Below are 15438 nucleotides of genomic sequence, written 5' to 3'. Positions count from 1 at the left end.
GAATCAAGAATCCGTGGCGCGCAGACCGTCGTCGTGCTGGTTACGCCGCGCGACAAAGCGACGGCGAGTTTCTTTCTAAGGCAGAGTGCAGCAGACACAAAGGTGTGGGAGGGAAGCGGCCGGACGGCGTGGCGGTAGGCCGGCGGAATCGGGTTCTAGCCTAGCCCAACGAAAAGAAAAGAAAAGAAAAGACGCGACCGGCGACAAGCCGAGAACTGTCGTGACGAGAACAGATGGATCCGGCACGGCATGGGCACCGAGAGATGGCGCGCGCGACAAGTGACCACGCCGCGGTGACGCATCCGCCGCGTGCCGGTCGCTGTGGCTGCTGCTGAGCCCTGCGGAGTCGTCCCAAGGCCCATTGCGCCACGGTCGTCGGTGCCCGAGTGGCTTCACGTGAAATCAGGGTCCGGAGAAAAGGAAAAAAAGAGAGGCCCCATCCCTCCATGGTGTGCGGAGACCGGACTACCGGAGGCAGGGGCAAGCGTGCCCTTTACAGACGCCGATCGAGCACCTTTCTCCTCCCCTCGACAGAGCTCCGCGCTATGGTTTGCGGTGGCCCGGTCTTTCCGCGCGACCAGCGCCCGTGCCGCCGCGTCGACTGTGCAGGTGGCCGGCGCCGTGCGTGCGTGCGTGCGTGCGGCCGCGCGGCGACGCGCACGCCGGCGGCGCGACGCGCGTTCCAGGGCGCGCCGCGCCATTCCCATGTGGTGGGTGATGCACGGATCATCCATGATAGGGCTCCAATGATGCACATTCCCAGATGCTGCTGCCGCGCCATGTTCAAGACACCAACTATCTGTCTGTCTTTGTGCAAACGTGCAGAGACGTGAAACTACTCCTTGTCACAACTTACTGAAACTGTGCATGCATGGACGAAACCGGTGGTCATCTTCCCAACAAGTACTACATTACAAAAAAAAAAACAAAAAAAGAGAAAAATTTCACCTACATGCACATACTAATATAATAGATAAAATCAAGATGAGAGAAAACAAAGGTGAGAGCCCCTCGACATGGACCTTTCTTTCTTGCTCCCCTTCCATGATTTCAACATGAGCATAAACAAGGAGTCACCAATATACTAATAACAACCATCATTCCCAAACAGCCACACACACACCCAGCTCACAGCCTCCTCCACCAGCACACACAGCTCCAGCAGCAGGGGCCGTCACAGCCATGGGCAAGGACTGCGGCAACCACGGCGACGACGAGTTCAAGCAGTCGCTCCGGCGCCTGCTGGGCGTCCTCCTGTTCCTCGCCCTCCTCGTCGGCCTCATCGCGCTCATCGTCTACCTCGTCCTCCGCCCCACGCACCCGCGCTTCGTCCTCCAGGACGCCGCGCTCCGCCAGCTCGACCTCTCCAACGGCTCCGCGCCGCTGCTCTCCACGGCGGCGCAGTTCACCGTCGCCTCCCACAACCCCAACGGCCGCGTCGGCGTGCACTACGACCGCCTCGACGTCTACGCCTCCTACAAGTACCAGCAGGTCACGCTCGCGTCCAGGCTCCCGCCGGTGTACCAGGGCCACGGCGACGTCGACGTCTGGTCGCCCGTCCTGGCCGGCCCGAACGTCCCCTTCGCGCCGTTCCTCGCCGACGCCATGAGGAAGGACATCGCCAACGGGTACCTCATCATGGAGGTCAGGATCGACGGCCGCGTCCGCTGGAAGGTCGGCAGCTGGACCTCCGGCCACTACCACATCTTCGTCACCTGCCCGGCCTACTTCATCGGCAGCGGCAGCTCCAGCGTCGTCGGGGCTCACGGGCTCAGGTTCCAGACGGCCACCTACTGCCGCGTCGAGGTCTAGCGGCTTCCCCTGCTCTGCTCTCTTCTGCTCCTCTGCTTCCTCTGCTCCGGCGAGGTAGGCCAGCTTGTTACTCCTACTTGTGCGTGTTCATACTGGAAACAAGGGAGAGAGATGCTGGGTGGTAAATTGGAATAAAGGGTGGTATATATAGAGAGGTAAAAAAGTTGAGGTAATTTAGAGAGTGGGTTAACTAGTCTCGGTTCATTTGTGCTATGGTTTTTGCCATGGTTTTTTGGGTTGGGTTGCATCTTTGTTCAGTTCCTCGTTCAATCAATTGTTCATAAACCAAAGAGTCAATGTAAAAAAAAATCCTTCTTCCATTTTGCAATTTGGGCGTTGCCTTGTTCTTTTGCTTTTAGATATAATGCTGTGTCCTTGTTGAATGGAGTAATAATTTAGCGTATCTTCCGTGTGGGGATTAGAAAGCTTTTTAGGTAGGTTGCAAGTCGATTGCAAATCGCACACATGAGTTGAGCTCCAAGCCTCCAATGGAGTGTTTGGAATTATGTACGTTGGTGGCAACAACCCAAGCAAACTCCGGCGTCCATCCAAGTCCGGCCTGGGTTTGGTGAGAGGAAGCAAGTACGGATTGGGACCTGGGATCACGGCTTGTACAGGTAGCTCATTAGTCCCTCTCTTAGCTTGGAGATCCAAGGAAACTTCACAAAAGTTAGAGAATAAAAGTTTGTGTGTGTGTGGGTGTATGTGCGCTGTCTTCTCCATGTGACCTGACCATGTGCTCATGTGGAAAACAAACTCTACGTGGAATTATTATGTATCCGTATCATTGGGGTTTCCAGTTGTCTTAGCAATCTGAACTGCTCCATCTTCCAGCAGGAGCAGTGATAGGAGTTAAGTTCAGCTGCAGGACCTGATTAACAATGCAGGCAGTGATTCCTAAAAAAAAAAACAATGCAGTAACATAGTAGTTTGAAGGTTTATAATTTTTTTTAAAGTTGAGGAGCAGGCTGTATCTGTTTTAGTTTACAGTGAACAAGAACAACCTGGGTGCCGAGCAGACTGTCCAGGTGTTGCATGATGAATATGTTTCAGTACACGACTAGGTTTTACTGTTGTAACTGTAAGACAGGGGTGGTGACATTTACTTGATACTTGATAGCAACTAGCAGCAGTCTGTGGCCCAGATTTCCACTAAAATGACAAACACCAATCCATCGGCTGCCTTATTTTTCTTCACCATCAGTAGAAACGACGAAGAGGAAAGAGACTTTGAGGCAGGCATCAATGGACCACTGATGCTACGATTTCAGGAAATGAGACGTCAGGCATCAAAATCCTGTGCAGTGTAATTTGATACTGTCAACCGACAAGACAAATTTAACGAGTTAAAATCCTCTGGAGAATTTTTCGGTAGGTTACAGCCTTGCAGGTCGATCGCAAATCATATACAGGAATTCAGCTCCAACAGATGTTTTGGAATTATACTGGAGACGCCAAAGATTAGAGTAATGATATGGTATTTTCGTTGCCGTCTCCATATTCAAAACTGAAAACATCTGTACATCGAGTAATCATTCATGTCTTTGGGGGGGCCCCAGCTTTGTCGTTTTGATATGTAGTTCTGTACTACCCTGATTCATGGTGTTCAGTATGCTTAATGATGTTGTTAGCAAGCAACTAGAGTGATAGGCTGCATTTGTTCAGCAGAGAAGATACTGAGCTCAAAGCAGAGAGGCCCTAGTCTCAAATTTTTCAGTGGAGTCTGTTGCTGCCTTGCTGATGTAATAAGACCTGGGGCAAGGCTACACATGATAGCAGCATCCTGTGGCTCATAGTTCACCTGAAATGACCAGGTTTCGTCACAGTTAAGAAGAATATGAAGTGCGAAATGTGCAACGAAGTTTAAACTAAAGCACTCGACGAGGGGTATGATCGGACCAGCCGACCAGGAAACAACTGAAAAGGGTGGAGCTCAACTACAATGGAATCAAGGGATATTATGGAGTAGGACGTATCCAATCTCATACACATAAAGTGCAATCCACTATTGATGCAGGCAGATAAGCCCGTTGCATAAGGGCAAAAGATGTTACATTCAGAATTATCCACCAAGGAAGTCTAAAAGCTTTAGTATTTATGTTTTGTAATAAGAAGCTCCATAGTGCCCAGTTCAGTTATCTAGCCCTTTAAGCTGCTAGCTTAATGGCCCAACGTGGTGCCTTTTCAGATGCTAGCTTCTTGGTCCAGACTGGTCTATATATGTAAGTAGCCATGGATGTGAGAGGGGCTTTTTTCAGAGAATAAAATTACTCACTATTATGGGTGAACACTAGAGGAAAATTGTGAGTTGCAGTTTCATCTAGTCTTATCTGTCTTTTCGTGTGCCTCTTGTATTGATCATGTGGTTTGTTCTAATCACTGCATCAACTATAATCACTATAACTAGCAAGGTGGCCCGCACATATAGCGCAGGTATCTAGCTTTTTCATACCAACATTTGGTGTCTTTTCTTTTAAATTGAAAAATAAATTTATTCAAATGATTTTGTTTTGTTGTTTCGAGATTGAATTTAATCATAGGTATAACACCAAGGTAAATCAAGAACAATGTAGCGCTATGATTAACCAAGCCAACTAAATTGTCGTAAAATGCAGCGGTATATATTATTTTTATTTTTTAATTAACATAGTAGCTCTTAAACTCTCTTTACATTTGAACTTATTTATATTCATTTGTTATTCTCATTGAAGGTCTCGTCTACATGTTTTTTTCAGGCAAATGTTGTATAGTCTAAATTCGCATATATACAATCAATCAATATATCTATTTTGTAGTTCATATATGTTTCTAATTTCAAGATCTAATAAATCTAAACATTTTTTCAAAGATCAATTGATTAAGTTCATATAGATCGAAGTGCTTATAACCATTTGTGTAAAAAAGCATAGATATTGCAGGATCCCAAATTTTCTTTGTCACTAAACCTCCATCTAGTTTGCAGGCTATGCCTTACCTAAATGGTTGTCTAAATTAATTTCTTATCACTGCCTGAGGTTGCGGCTGGACACATCTCATGTCTACCGGTTATGCTTCCCATATCACCTAATTATGCTATGGCAATAATTAAATGTTGTGTAATCTTTAATTTTCTTGATGTTTTTTTTTGTAAATGCAGCTCATAGCAAACATGTTTGCTATGGCCCTATTTGGATTCATGAATTATTTTTTAGCTCACCCCAAATAGCCTCAAACAGCCCAAGGGGAGCCAAATGGAAAGGATTATTTCTGAGCTATTTGCAAATAGCTTACTCCAAAAAACTATCCTCTCCAAGAGGTACTATTTGGGGCTATTCTATATGGGGTCCACTGATTCTCTCACTCTTTCTCTTAGAAAAGTGGCAGCCCAATGATTGGAAAAGTACTTTATGAGCTAAATATTCCTTGGATCTAAACAACTCAAGGGCTATTTTATTGAAGAATTATTTTCTTAGGCTAAATTTTAGCCCTCAAAATAACCCTTAGCTATTTCTCCAAACAGGGCCTATGACTTTGAAGAACAAATGCCACGCTCGGTCAGTTCCTACATTTTTCGTATTGATCCACATCCTTGTGACTCTCAGCCGTGCCTTGCCTCAAGTTTGCCCGACAATAACTAACATGTCTATTGTCAAAGCGACTCTCATGGCTCCCGCTCGACCTCGCGTCTCCGGATCTGCTAATTCTTCCCTTCTCTAGCATTAGCAACCTCCTGCCTTCTCGTCCTCGTTCTGTTAAGCCTGCACAAATCGCAAAAGGCAAGCTGTGTGGCTGCCTCTGGTTCTATTCCATATGAGGGTCTATTTGGTAGAGCTTCAACCGCTTCTAATTCTCTGAGAGAAGTGATTTCACCGGATGTAAGTGACTTTGTATGATTCTCTAAGATTAACTTTATGAAAAAATACATCCAAGAGAAGCTAATTTTTTTCAGCTCCCAACTTCTTAGTTCATTTTAGAGAGTCACTCAACAGAATCAGCATAGAATTACTTCTCTTAGAAAAATTGTTTGGCTTATATAGCTTCTTCTAGATTCAGCCTAAAAGTTGCTCAGGGAGCCCTGCCAACCAAACAAAGCCTGAATTTGCGATTATCCATCATCATGCGATGGCTCGTTAGTTTCTTGGGTTGTAGATGCTGACAGATTCATCCTCAACCTTACTAGCTTCCTCTATACTATGGTTAGGTCGATCCACTCCTAACAAAACAACCACTGCTTCAATCAAATTGGACCAACAATTGATCTGTCTTACATTCTGCACTGCCTTGACACATAGCTTTTGGTCACCACCGAGTGGTAGGCAGGATGCAGCTAACGTTCTTGTCCTCACCTTCTCAGTCCACCAATGAAGACGTTGTCACTCATCTCCCAAGCGAGCTAGAAGTTTGTTGCATTTTCGCAGTTGTGGCCTCGTCGTCAGTCTAACGGTCTCAGCCAGGGCAGATGTTCTAGAGCATAAAAGATTGCTCCCGATGCACAGACCGGATTGCAGGCAAGGGGCCTATTTGGTCCCTGGCAGGCAGGGATTGAATCAGTCATTCATTTATTTTATCCAAAAATTTAGTACGAATACCAAAAAGTATAGGCCATGTTTATAGTATCTTTACTTAATAATAATAAAAAAAGTCAAACAATGATATAGTTGGGTATATAAATAGAAGTATATAAGTCTCGTCCATGGGCGTGCACAAATTTTTGCCCCAAAACTAAATGTTCTTTTGTCGGCCCAACACGACTCGGCATTTAGAAATGACCATACATGTAGAAATGTATAGTGAAAGGATGCCCTACTTGGTGGCTGAGAAATATCAGATATGGTTTCGAGGGATTGTAATCGATGATGGATGAGATTGACAAATGCTTCCTCCGATGGTGTCTGGATCACAATCCCTTCGCACCTATATGAGTTACTTCAATATGTTAAATGGAACCGTGGATCAGTGCAGAGTGGGGTGGGGGTGGGGGGGGGGGCATTTGTCCCTATAGGTACACACCTCTCCTCCTACTAGTAGCATACGACGGCGATCCATGAGCTCGCAAAACATGATGAGATGGAATGCGGGTCCACCGTCAACCACAATGAAGCCATTGCAACAATTTTGGTATTGTGCTTTGAGGCGCCTCGTCTGAAGTAGGTGTTCAATATGTGCTTGAGATTGCTCAATGACATGGAGGGGGAGGAAGTTGGTGAGAAGAATAATAATATTATCAATAATAGTGCATGACCTAACTAACTATTATTATCAATAATATGTGTTTGAGATTGCTTAATGCAAATCAGATGTTTGTTAACAAAGCCAAATGCTGATAACAAACATCTGATTTGCATTTGGTAGACCAGCCTTCTTATATCTGCCTACTCCATTTAGGAACTGCCCTTTCTTATTTATCTAATTGATTCAATGCAGGACTATATACCCGAGGTGTCGAGAAATTGATGCCCTAACCTTCATCACAACTCTTTATGTGGACCCTTACCCACACTACTTTCTCCTTTCTCCTTTCTCCTTTCTCCGGGGATACCTTCACACCAACACTAATATGGAAGACCAACTCTCTACAAGGGAACTTAAACCTTTATTGACAACTCAACTTGATACAACACGAGAAGAAACTTGCACTCTTCATGTAGTTATATATCCTACCATGACACCATTACACTACATGGCAACATTGACATCTCCTACTTGCACTGACCGAGCTAGGTGTAGGCCAAAGTGGGCCATGCCCCTCTTGCCATGTAAAAGCTCCATGAGATGAACAGTAACTTAACATTTTTATTAGTTTAGCACCTCAATTACTAAGACTGACTCGCTGATTCTCTGATCAAGCTCCGCCACTGCCTACTTGTGGCACTTTATGCCATGGTATGGCAGGGGGAAGGGGCACCCCTATTTAATTTATTGGATTCCATGGCTCATAAGGTTTCGCTATTTGTCTACCTTCTACACACTTTATACAAAATATCTAACTCTAGAATTTCTCTCATGCTTATCTAACCAGGCAAGGGGCCTGTTTGGTTCCAGCCTCCCAGGCAGCGTTCTCAGGCGTCCGATTTTGGACGCTTGGCGTTGTGATTGCTGCCTGGCCGGTGATGCCCAGGCTAGTAGAGAAACCAAACATGCCCTATGCGTGCAGCTCGGGCGTGCTTAATCGTACGTGCGGCTTCGGCCGTCCATACAGCATGCCAATGCAATGGTTGTAGGTAGGATACTTATTTCCTCAATATTTCAAAAGCTATTCATGATGCAGAAGGGCATGATGAACTGGCTAAAAAATGTTCAGATCTGTTGGAGTAACATATCCATCCCTTCTTTGGATTTTCTTTGTCTGGCGAATAATATATAGCCTGTGATCAATCAATTGTGCACGATCTATCACCACCATGAGGCTGGCGCTAGCGCGCATCAAGCGCTCAGCGGGGGACAGCGGATGGCGACACCTGGGTGATCTCCGGCGAGGCGCCCGTGGTCGGACCGTGCAGAACATCGACATGTTCAACTCGCTCGTCGACATTGTCATGGCGGACATCGATGGCGACAGGTACGTGGCCGCCGGCCAATACGACGACGACGGCGCACTGGAGTATGGACTCTTGAGAAATCCGACCAAAATACAACTTTATACGTCTGCGGTATCTTTTGTAACATGCTAATTATCTTTTATTCTCAAATTGCATATATTTTTTCAAGAGTAAAATGCACTGGGGGTCCTTAAACTAGTTGACCTGTTCTGTTTAGATCCATGAACTTCGAAAATGCATTTATAGGTCCACAATCTATTCAAGTGTGTCACTTGAGGTCCAAAACACATCTGACCAGTGTTGACCGCCTACGTGGACCGCCACGTCCGATCCACGTGGCTGCTGGCCGCCACGCGTGCTCCGCCCTCCCCCCTCTCTCTCTTTCTCTCTCTCTCTCTCTCCCGTTCTCTCGCGCGCGCAGTCCCGCCACCGTCTCTCTCCCCGTTCTCCCGCGCGCGCAGTCCCGCCACCGCCGCTCCCAACTGCTCCGCGTCGCGCCGGCCCCGCTCGCCTGCCCCAGCCGCTCGCCGCACCCTGGCCGCGCGCCTGCCATCTGCACGCTATCGGTCGACGTGGCGCCCCGCGTCGGCCTTCGTGCCCCGTGCCCATGCTCGGCTCGCTCGCCGCCGCCCCGCCACGCTCCGCCGCCACAGGGGAGGAGAAACAGGGGAGAGAAGCACGTCCGCCGCGGCCGCTCTGCCTTGCCTCACCACAGCCGCCCAGCCTCGCCAGCGGGGGATGCAGGGGACAGGGCGACGCAGCTCGGCGATGGAGGGAGCAGGGGAAGCCGGCGGTGAGAAGGCAGCAGGCGGCGGCGACCTCCAGGGGCGCCCGCGAGGAGGAGGAGGGCCGCACCGCCACGCGCAGGCAGGCCGCGCCACATGCAGGGGAGGGAGGAGGGGCAGCCACAGCCGTAGATCCACGAGGACCCGTGGCCACCGTGAGGACCCGCCGTGAACGCCGACGCCGCGACAAGGCCCGCCATCCATGCCGCTCAGGGGCCGCTCTTCTCCGCCGCGTCGTGCGGAGCCACAGGGCACGCTGCGCGAGGGCCGCCTGGAAGGGGCCTCTAACGCCCCGCTGCGCAGCTCGCCGCCGCCGGCTGGGGGCAGGGGCCAGCCGCCGGCCCGCGCGCGGCGCCACTGCCGCCGTTGACGAGAGGAGCCGTCGCCGAACTTGAGGGGGGCCGCCGCCTGCGAGGACGAGGATGTCGGAGCTCCCCGCCGCCTGGGGGCAGGGGTCGCCGCCTGCGAGGACGAGAATGTCGGAGTTCCCCGCCGCCGCCTGCGACGTTGCCCCGCCGCGGCTGACTGAGCGCCGTCCTGGCCCGCTCCGCCGCTCTGACCTGCCGCGCGTCGGCCCGCCGCCGCCGAAGCACGCTGGCCGGAGAGGGGGAGCTGGATCCGACAGCGCGTCGATCCGCCATGGCTGGCCGAGCTCCGCCGCGCGCAGATCCGCCATGGCCAGCCGACCTCCGCCACCCGCAGATCCGCCATGGCCTTTCTCACCCGCCGCAGCTCCGCGCCGGCGAGGTAGAGGAGGACGTGGTCGCCGGGGCGTCGGGCAGGAGGGTGAAAGGCCCTTGTTTGGTTTTGGTAATTGAGTGACAACTTAGGTGGACTAATAAGTGTTTATGTTGAGATACACAGGAGATTAGTCCACACAAAAACACTAGTATGAGCAACATGTGCCATGGAGGAGAAATTGCTAAGGGTTGATGCTATGCTCATATAGTGTGATCGAGGAGCTCATTGCATATGAGACATGACATGGAGTTATGTGACCAAAGTGGAGAAGATCAAGACAAGGCTTGGCTTGATGGACCGGTTGCAATGGAGAAGGGCAAGTCAAGGCTTTCAAGCGAGGGACCGCGAGGCGGTGAAGCTTGGGCAAGATTTGGCGCCGATGGACCGAGGCAACGGTGAAGAGCGAGCAAGGTCAGGATCGATGGACCAAAGAGGTCATGTGATGATATGGAGTGGATCATAACATTCAAAGAAGATCAAGCCAAGTGTTGACTCATGATGATGATCAAAAGGCTTGATGGAGTTTGGTGCTTGTGTGGCATCAACATTTGGGAAGATGAAATGGAATGCGCAAGGCAAAGGTATGACTTGTAGGGCATTTCATTTCACCGGTCAAAGGTTGTGTAGAGAAGTGCATGACCGGATTTAGGATAGATGGCCGTACTATCAAGAGGGGCAAACTTGTTTGCATATCGGTCATCTAGTGCCACTTGAGCGATCTAACATTGCGATGTTGCTAGGATCGAGTGGCGTGGTGAGATCAAGTGAAAATCCTTTGAAAATGATTGTGAAATGCTAACACACATGCACTTGGTGTTGTTCACGTGGTGGTGTTGGCACATTTGCAAAGGAGAAATAGTTGGAGTTGATGTTGATCAACTTTGGGAAGCAAGAAAGGTTTTTCGGTTTTCTCCGAAAATTAGGTGGTCCCTTGGAGTGGAATACTGCTTTGATCCATTGTGTTTTGGATCAAGTATTCAGTTGAGTTGTGTAGCCCTCTGAATTAGCTTTCCATAGAGTCCAAGATCACCTAATTTGGACTTCGGAGCTAAGAGTTATGGCCGTTTTACCGAGGTACATTTCTGCTGGAAATATACCTGCGGACGGTCCGCTCAAGGGGGGCGGACGGTCCGCCGTTATCTCGGATGAGCTCGAACAGAACCGTTTTTGGCTCTGTTGGTGATCCAAAATGAACTGCGGACCGTCCGGTCCATGGGGGCGGACGGTCCGCCTTTAAAAGCTGAAACGGGTGCAGAAACTTGGTTGTTCTGTCTAGGGTGTCCAAAATGAACTGCGGACCGTCCGGTCCTTGGGGGCGGACGGTCCGCCTCCTACTGAAATTTCTGGGACAGAAACTCTACGGGTTCTGTGTGTGCTCACCTTTTGAACTGCGGACAGTCCGCCCCTGGGGAGCGGACAGTCCGCCGGTAACTTCCAGATTTAGTCAGAGACGTTTGCAAATCGGTTGGTTCGAAGTTTTGAACCGCGGACAGTCCGCCCCAGGGGCGCGGACAGTCCGCCCGGGGCTCTAACGGTCGACTCTGACACATAATCATTGCAGTTCTAGCCGTTGGTTTTGAATGGCGGACAGTCCGGTTTTTGTGAGGCGGACAGTTCGCGAAAACTCTGTTTTCACGGGATTTGAGTGTAACGGCTAGTTTGGGGCCTCCCTCTATAAATAGAGGGTATGGCCGGCCATTTGAGGAGTTGAGCACCTTGGGGACTTGGTGTCCATGTGTGAGAGTGCTTGAGAGCCCTCTACTCACTCTAACTTGATAGTAATCATCCGATCGAGTGAGAGAGCGATTCTAGTGCGATTGCTTTGAGAGTTTGCATCGAGTGGCACTAGGTGATCGTGTTGCAAGCCGGTGTGCTTGTTACTCTGGGAGGTTGCCACCTCGTAGACGGCTTGGTGGCAAGAGGCTCCGTTGAAGCCCGCAAGAAGATTGTGCGGTGCTCCGGAGAAGAGATTGTGAGGGGTATTGTGCTCACCCCGCGGGAGCCGCGAAGAGCAACTCTAGTTGAGCGAGACGTGAAGAGCAACAAGTGGTCCGGCTGGATCATGTGCTAGAGCTCGGTGTGAGCACTCTACGTGGGAGAGTGTGACTTGAGAGTCACCACTAGCAAGAGGATCGGCGGCAACCTTGGAGCTTGTCTCAACGGGGATTAGCTTGGTGGCAACCAAGTGAACCTCGGGATAAAAATCACCGTGTCATTTTTTTCTATTCTTCTCGGTGGTTTGCATTCTCCAAATCACAAGCCTTGTATTTACATTCATTTATATCTTGTACTTGTGTAGTTGCTCTCTAGTGATTAGTTAGCTTGTGTAGCTTGCTAATCATCTTCTTGCTTGTGTAGCTAGAAGTAGAGATCCTAGTGTAACTAGTTAGCTTGTGTAGGTAAGCAAGTTGAACTCTTGGATTTGGATTGTGTATCCTTGTCCTTGAGCATCTAGTGAGCTTAGGTTGGCTTTGTGCTTTTGCTCATTAGAATTGTGTAGGAGCTCCCCGGTTTGTGAAGTACTAGTGCTTAGGCTTGTGTGACTTGGCTTTAGAATTGTTAGGAGAGCTCTTACTAGCTTGGCACTCCATTTGTTTTGTGTAAGATCTTTTTGGAGGTGCCTTGGAGTTATAGTTAGAGGGGTGTAGTCTTGGCTAAGCGAATAGTTTCATTTCCGCATAAGTTTCAGTTAGCCGGCGCAATTATTTTTTAGAAAGGACTATTCACCCCCCTCTAGTCCGCCATCTCGACCCTACAGAGGGCCCCTCCGCCGCCAGCCTCGCCTCGCCGGGGCTCCGGCCCCTCCGCCGCGGCTCACTTCGCCGGGGCTCCGGTCCCTCCGCCGCGGCTCGCCTCGCCGGCGGCGCAGGGGGGAGAGAGGGGGCGGCGCCGGCTAGAAATGGGAGGCGGAGGCGCGGTGCAGGGGGAGAACAGGGAGAGAGAGAGAAAGAGAGAGAGAAAGAGAGAGAGGGGGGAGGGCGGAGCACGCGTGGCGGCCAGCAGCCACGTGGATCGGACGTGGTAGTCCACGTAGGCGGTCAACACTGGTCAGAGGTGTTTTGGATCTTAAGTGACACACTTGAATAGATTGTGGATCTATAAATGCATTTTCGAAGTTCATGGACCTAAACAGAACAGGTCAACTAGTTTAAGCACCCCAGTGCATTTTACTCTTTTTTCAATCATTATTTTGACCTGGACTCCTTAGATTATTCTAAACTGTTAGATCTTCATAAAATCCTACGGTGCATATTCTTTTTTTTTTCAATTAATGTGGTAATTTCTTGGCGCTCTCGGCGAGTCTGGTGGCTCCTTTTAACACTATTATATTAAGATAATAGATAGAGGACATAGGGTATTACACAATTCCGTCGACTCAAACTTATGTATATCCTAATATCTTGTGGTACTATCGAGCTCGAGGTCCACCACACCAGCCCATAGTATTGTTAGTATCACATACGGACAGCTCCTGTAGCAGTTACCTATAAAAAAATAACTTTTAGTAGTATAACACGCACTTGATTATCATTATTCCATTTATTAATTAGTTTCTCCTTTTAAAATTGAATGGGTCAAATCACTTGGTTTTTTTTTGAGTACAGGGTCAAATCACTTGGTGAGAGCGTTTTCGGGTGTTCTTGTGCACCTCGATGGACTAGTGTAGTGTTGCTGTTATCTCGCATCTGGCACCTCGATGGACTAGTGTAGTGTTGCTGTTGTCTCGCATCTGGACATCTAATGGGCCGAGACCCAGCAAATCACAGGGACCACGGCCTACAAAGGGTCTGACCTCGGTCCGGTTCTCCGGTTCATGCCGACACCACGAAGTCAAAGTTCAATTTTTTTTGTGCGAAGTCAAAGATCAAACACTCACATGTCTAGAGTCAACGGAATCATTTTTCAATATTTCCATCCAGCGTAGATTTAGATCTAGATCTGAAGAGAGGTGCCGTCCGTGTTATCATCAGATCATCCCCTCTCTCCCTTGACTTCGATTCCTTCAGCAACCGCGGACGGCATCCGAAACAAGCCGCCACCACAAAGCAGGTCTTGCTCGAAGCTTCTCCAGGTAATCACCATTTTGTGCTTAATAATCAATGCAGTAGTTTGCGTGCTATTACTTCTGTTGGTGAGCCTCATGAATCTGGCAGGAGATCCACAGAACTAACAATCCCCTATGTCCAGATGGGGTAGATGTCCGGGGCAAATGATCTGGAGAGCGGCAGAACCGGCGACCTGAGAAGAGTAAAACGTCTGTTCTCCAGCATCCGTACGTGTATCTGGATTATCAGATCTAAATTTGAATCATTTTCTTGCTTAGCTGCTGCATCTAATGAGCTTCGTGTGCAGTTTTGTTTCAGTTGGTCCAGACACTTCCGCTTCCCTTAATTTCCTGCTCCCAGTTTTAAGGCGTAAATTTGGCGATGCTGCTAGGGGAGCGTTAGAGCTTGTCCTCTCTGTTAGAATTAGCCAGGCTTAAATATTAGAGGCTAATAACCCAAAATCTTAACATAACCTAGTTCATGACAAATCAATCTAATGCGGAATAAATTGGTAAACATTATACCAGTGTTAGCAGTTGCAGCAGCCATTTACGCCTGATCCGTAGAGGAAGTAGGCGTTCTTGTCGATGTAGAAGATGCAGCGGTGAATCAGCGTCCTTCAGGCGCCAACGGGAGTGCTTGGCCTTCCAAACCCCTCCAGTGCCTTTAGCGATCAGACTAGCGGTGGCTAGGGTTTTAGAATGACGTGAATGGGTTAATTAAGGTGCTAACCACGACTTTATATTTATAGGCACTGTGGGGCTGGGGGCCAGCCTCTGGAAACGGGTCTAATGGGCCTGCTGATCACAGCCCATTAGGGTTTTATCATTAGGTTTCCTTAATCGCGTTTAGATGGTTTAAACGCTTTCTTAATAGTGAAGATCACAATATCTTAACTGAAATATTTCCAACATTCTCCCACTTGATCGAACGGTTAAGGCTAATGTCCGTATAATACTAATGTTCACCCTTAGTAGTAACAGAAAGTACCGGACCAATGCGTCGTCAGTAGCTTGATGCACTACTGGGACCCCATTACCCACAGTCTCACTGAAACACCTCGGTAGAACGCTTATTCGTTAGTTGGGAGTTCATAATGGCCCTAAACCAGGACCTAAAGACTATCCACCAAACCCATATTAGTAACATGCTGCTTAAACACGTTCGGTGGTAAGCCTTTAATGAGCGGATCCGCTAACATAGAATTAGTTCTTATGTGCTCAATCTTAATGGTTCGATCCTGGCATCTTTCTTTCACAACACGATACTTAAGGTCAGTGTGTTTGGAAGCACCACTTGACTTGTTGTTACTCGAAAAGAATACTGCAGACTGATTATCGCAGTATAACGTTATAGGTTTCGTAATGCTGTCAATTACCCTGAGGCCTGGAATAAAATTCTTAAGCCAAACAGACTGTCCAGTTGTTTCATAGCATGCCACAAACTCAGCTTGCATCGTCGACGCTGCAACTAGACTTTGCTTAGAGCTTTTCCATGATATAGCTCCACCAGCTAACGTGTAGATATATCCTGATG

At 48.8% G+C, this 15438-nt stretch overlaps 1 protein-coding gene and 1 long non-coding RNA gene across 2 annotated transcripts; both read left to right on the top strand.

The window, feature by feature from the left end:
- The first annotated feature begins 1022 nt into the window (after positions 1 to 1022).
- Positions 1023 to 2599, top strand: LOC120643634 (NDR1/HIN1-like protein 1). The gene has a single exon (XM_039920049.1). It carries the CDS (start codon positions 1183 to 1185, stop codon positions 1810 to 1812), a length of 630 nt encoding a protein of 209 aa, XP_039775983.1. The 5' UTR covers positions 1023 to 1182; the 3' UTR covers positions 1813 to 2599.
- An 11164-nt stretch (positions 2600 to 13763) lies between these two features.
- Positions 13764 to 14311, top strand: LOC120646101. The gene is made up of 3 exons (XR_005664275.1): positions 13764 to 13928; positions 14011 to 14129; positions 14210 to 14311. It is a non-coding gene; the product is annotated as an uncharacterized LOC120646101 (long non-coding RNA).
- Positions 14312 to 15438: the final 1127 nt, after the last annotated feature.

The sequence above is a fragment of the Panicum virgatum genome, chromosome 8K (assembly GCF_016808335.1).
Source record: "Panicum virgatum strain AP13 chromosome 8K, P.virgatum_v5, whole genome shotgun sequence".
Lineage (NCBI taxonomy): Eukaryota > Viridiplantae > Streptophyta > Magnoliopsida > Poales > Poaceae > Panicum > Panicum virgatum.
This window is presented reverse-complemented; position numbering and strand designations above follow the sequence as displayed.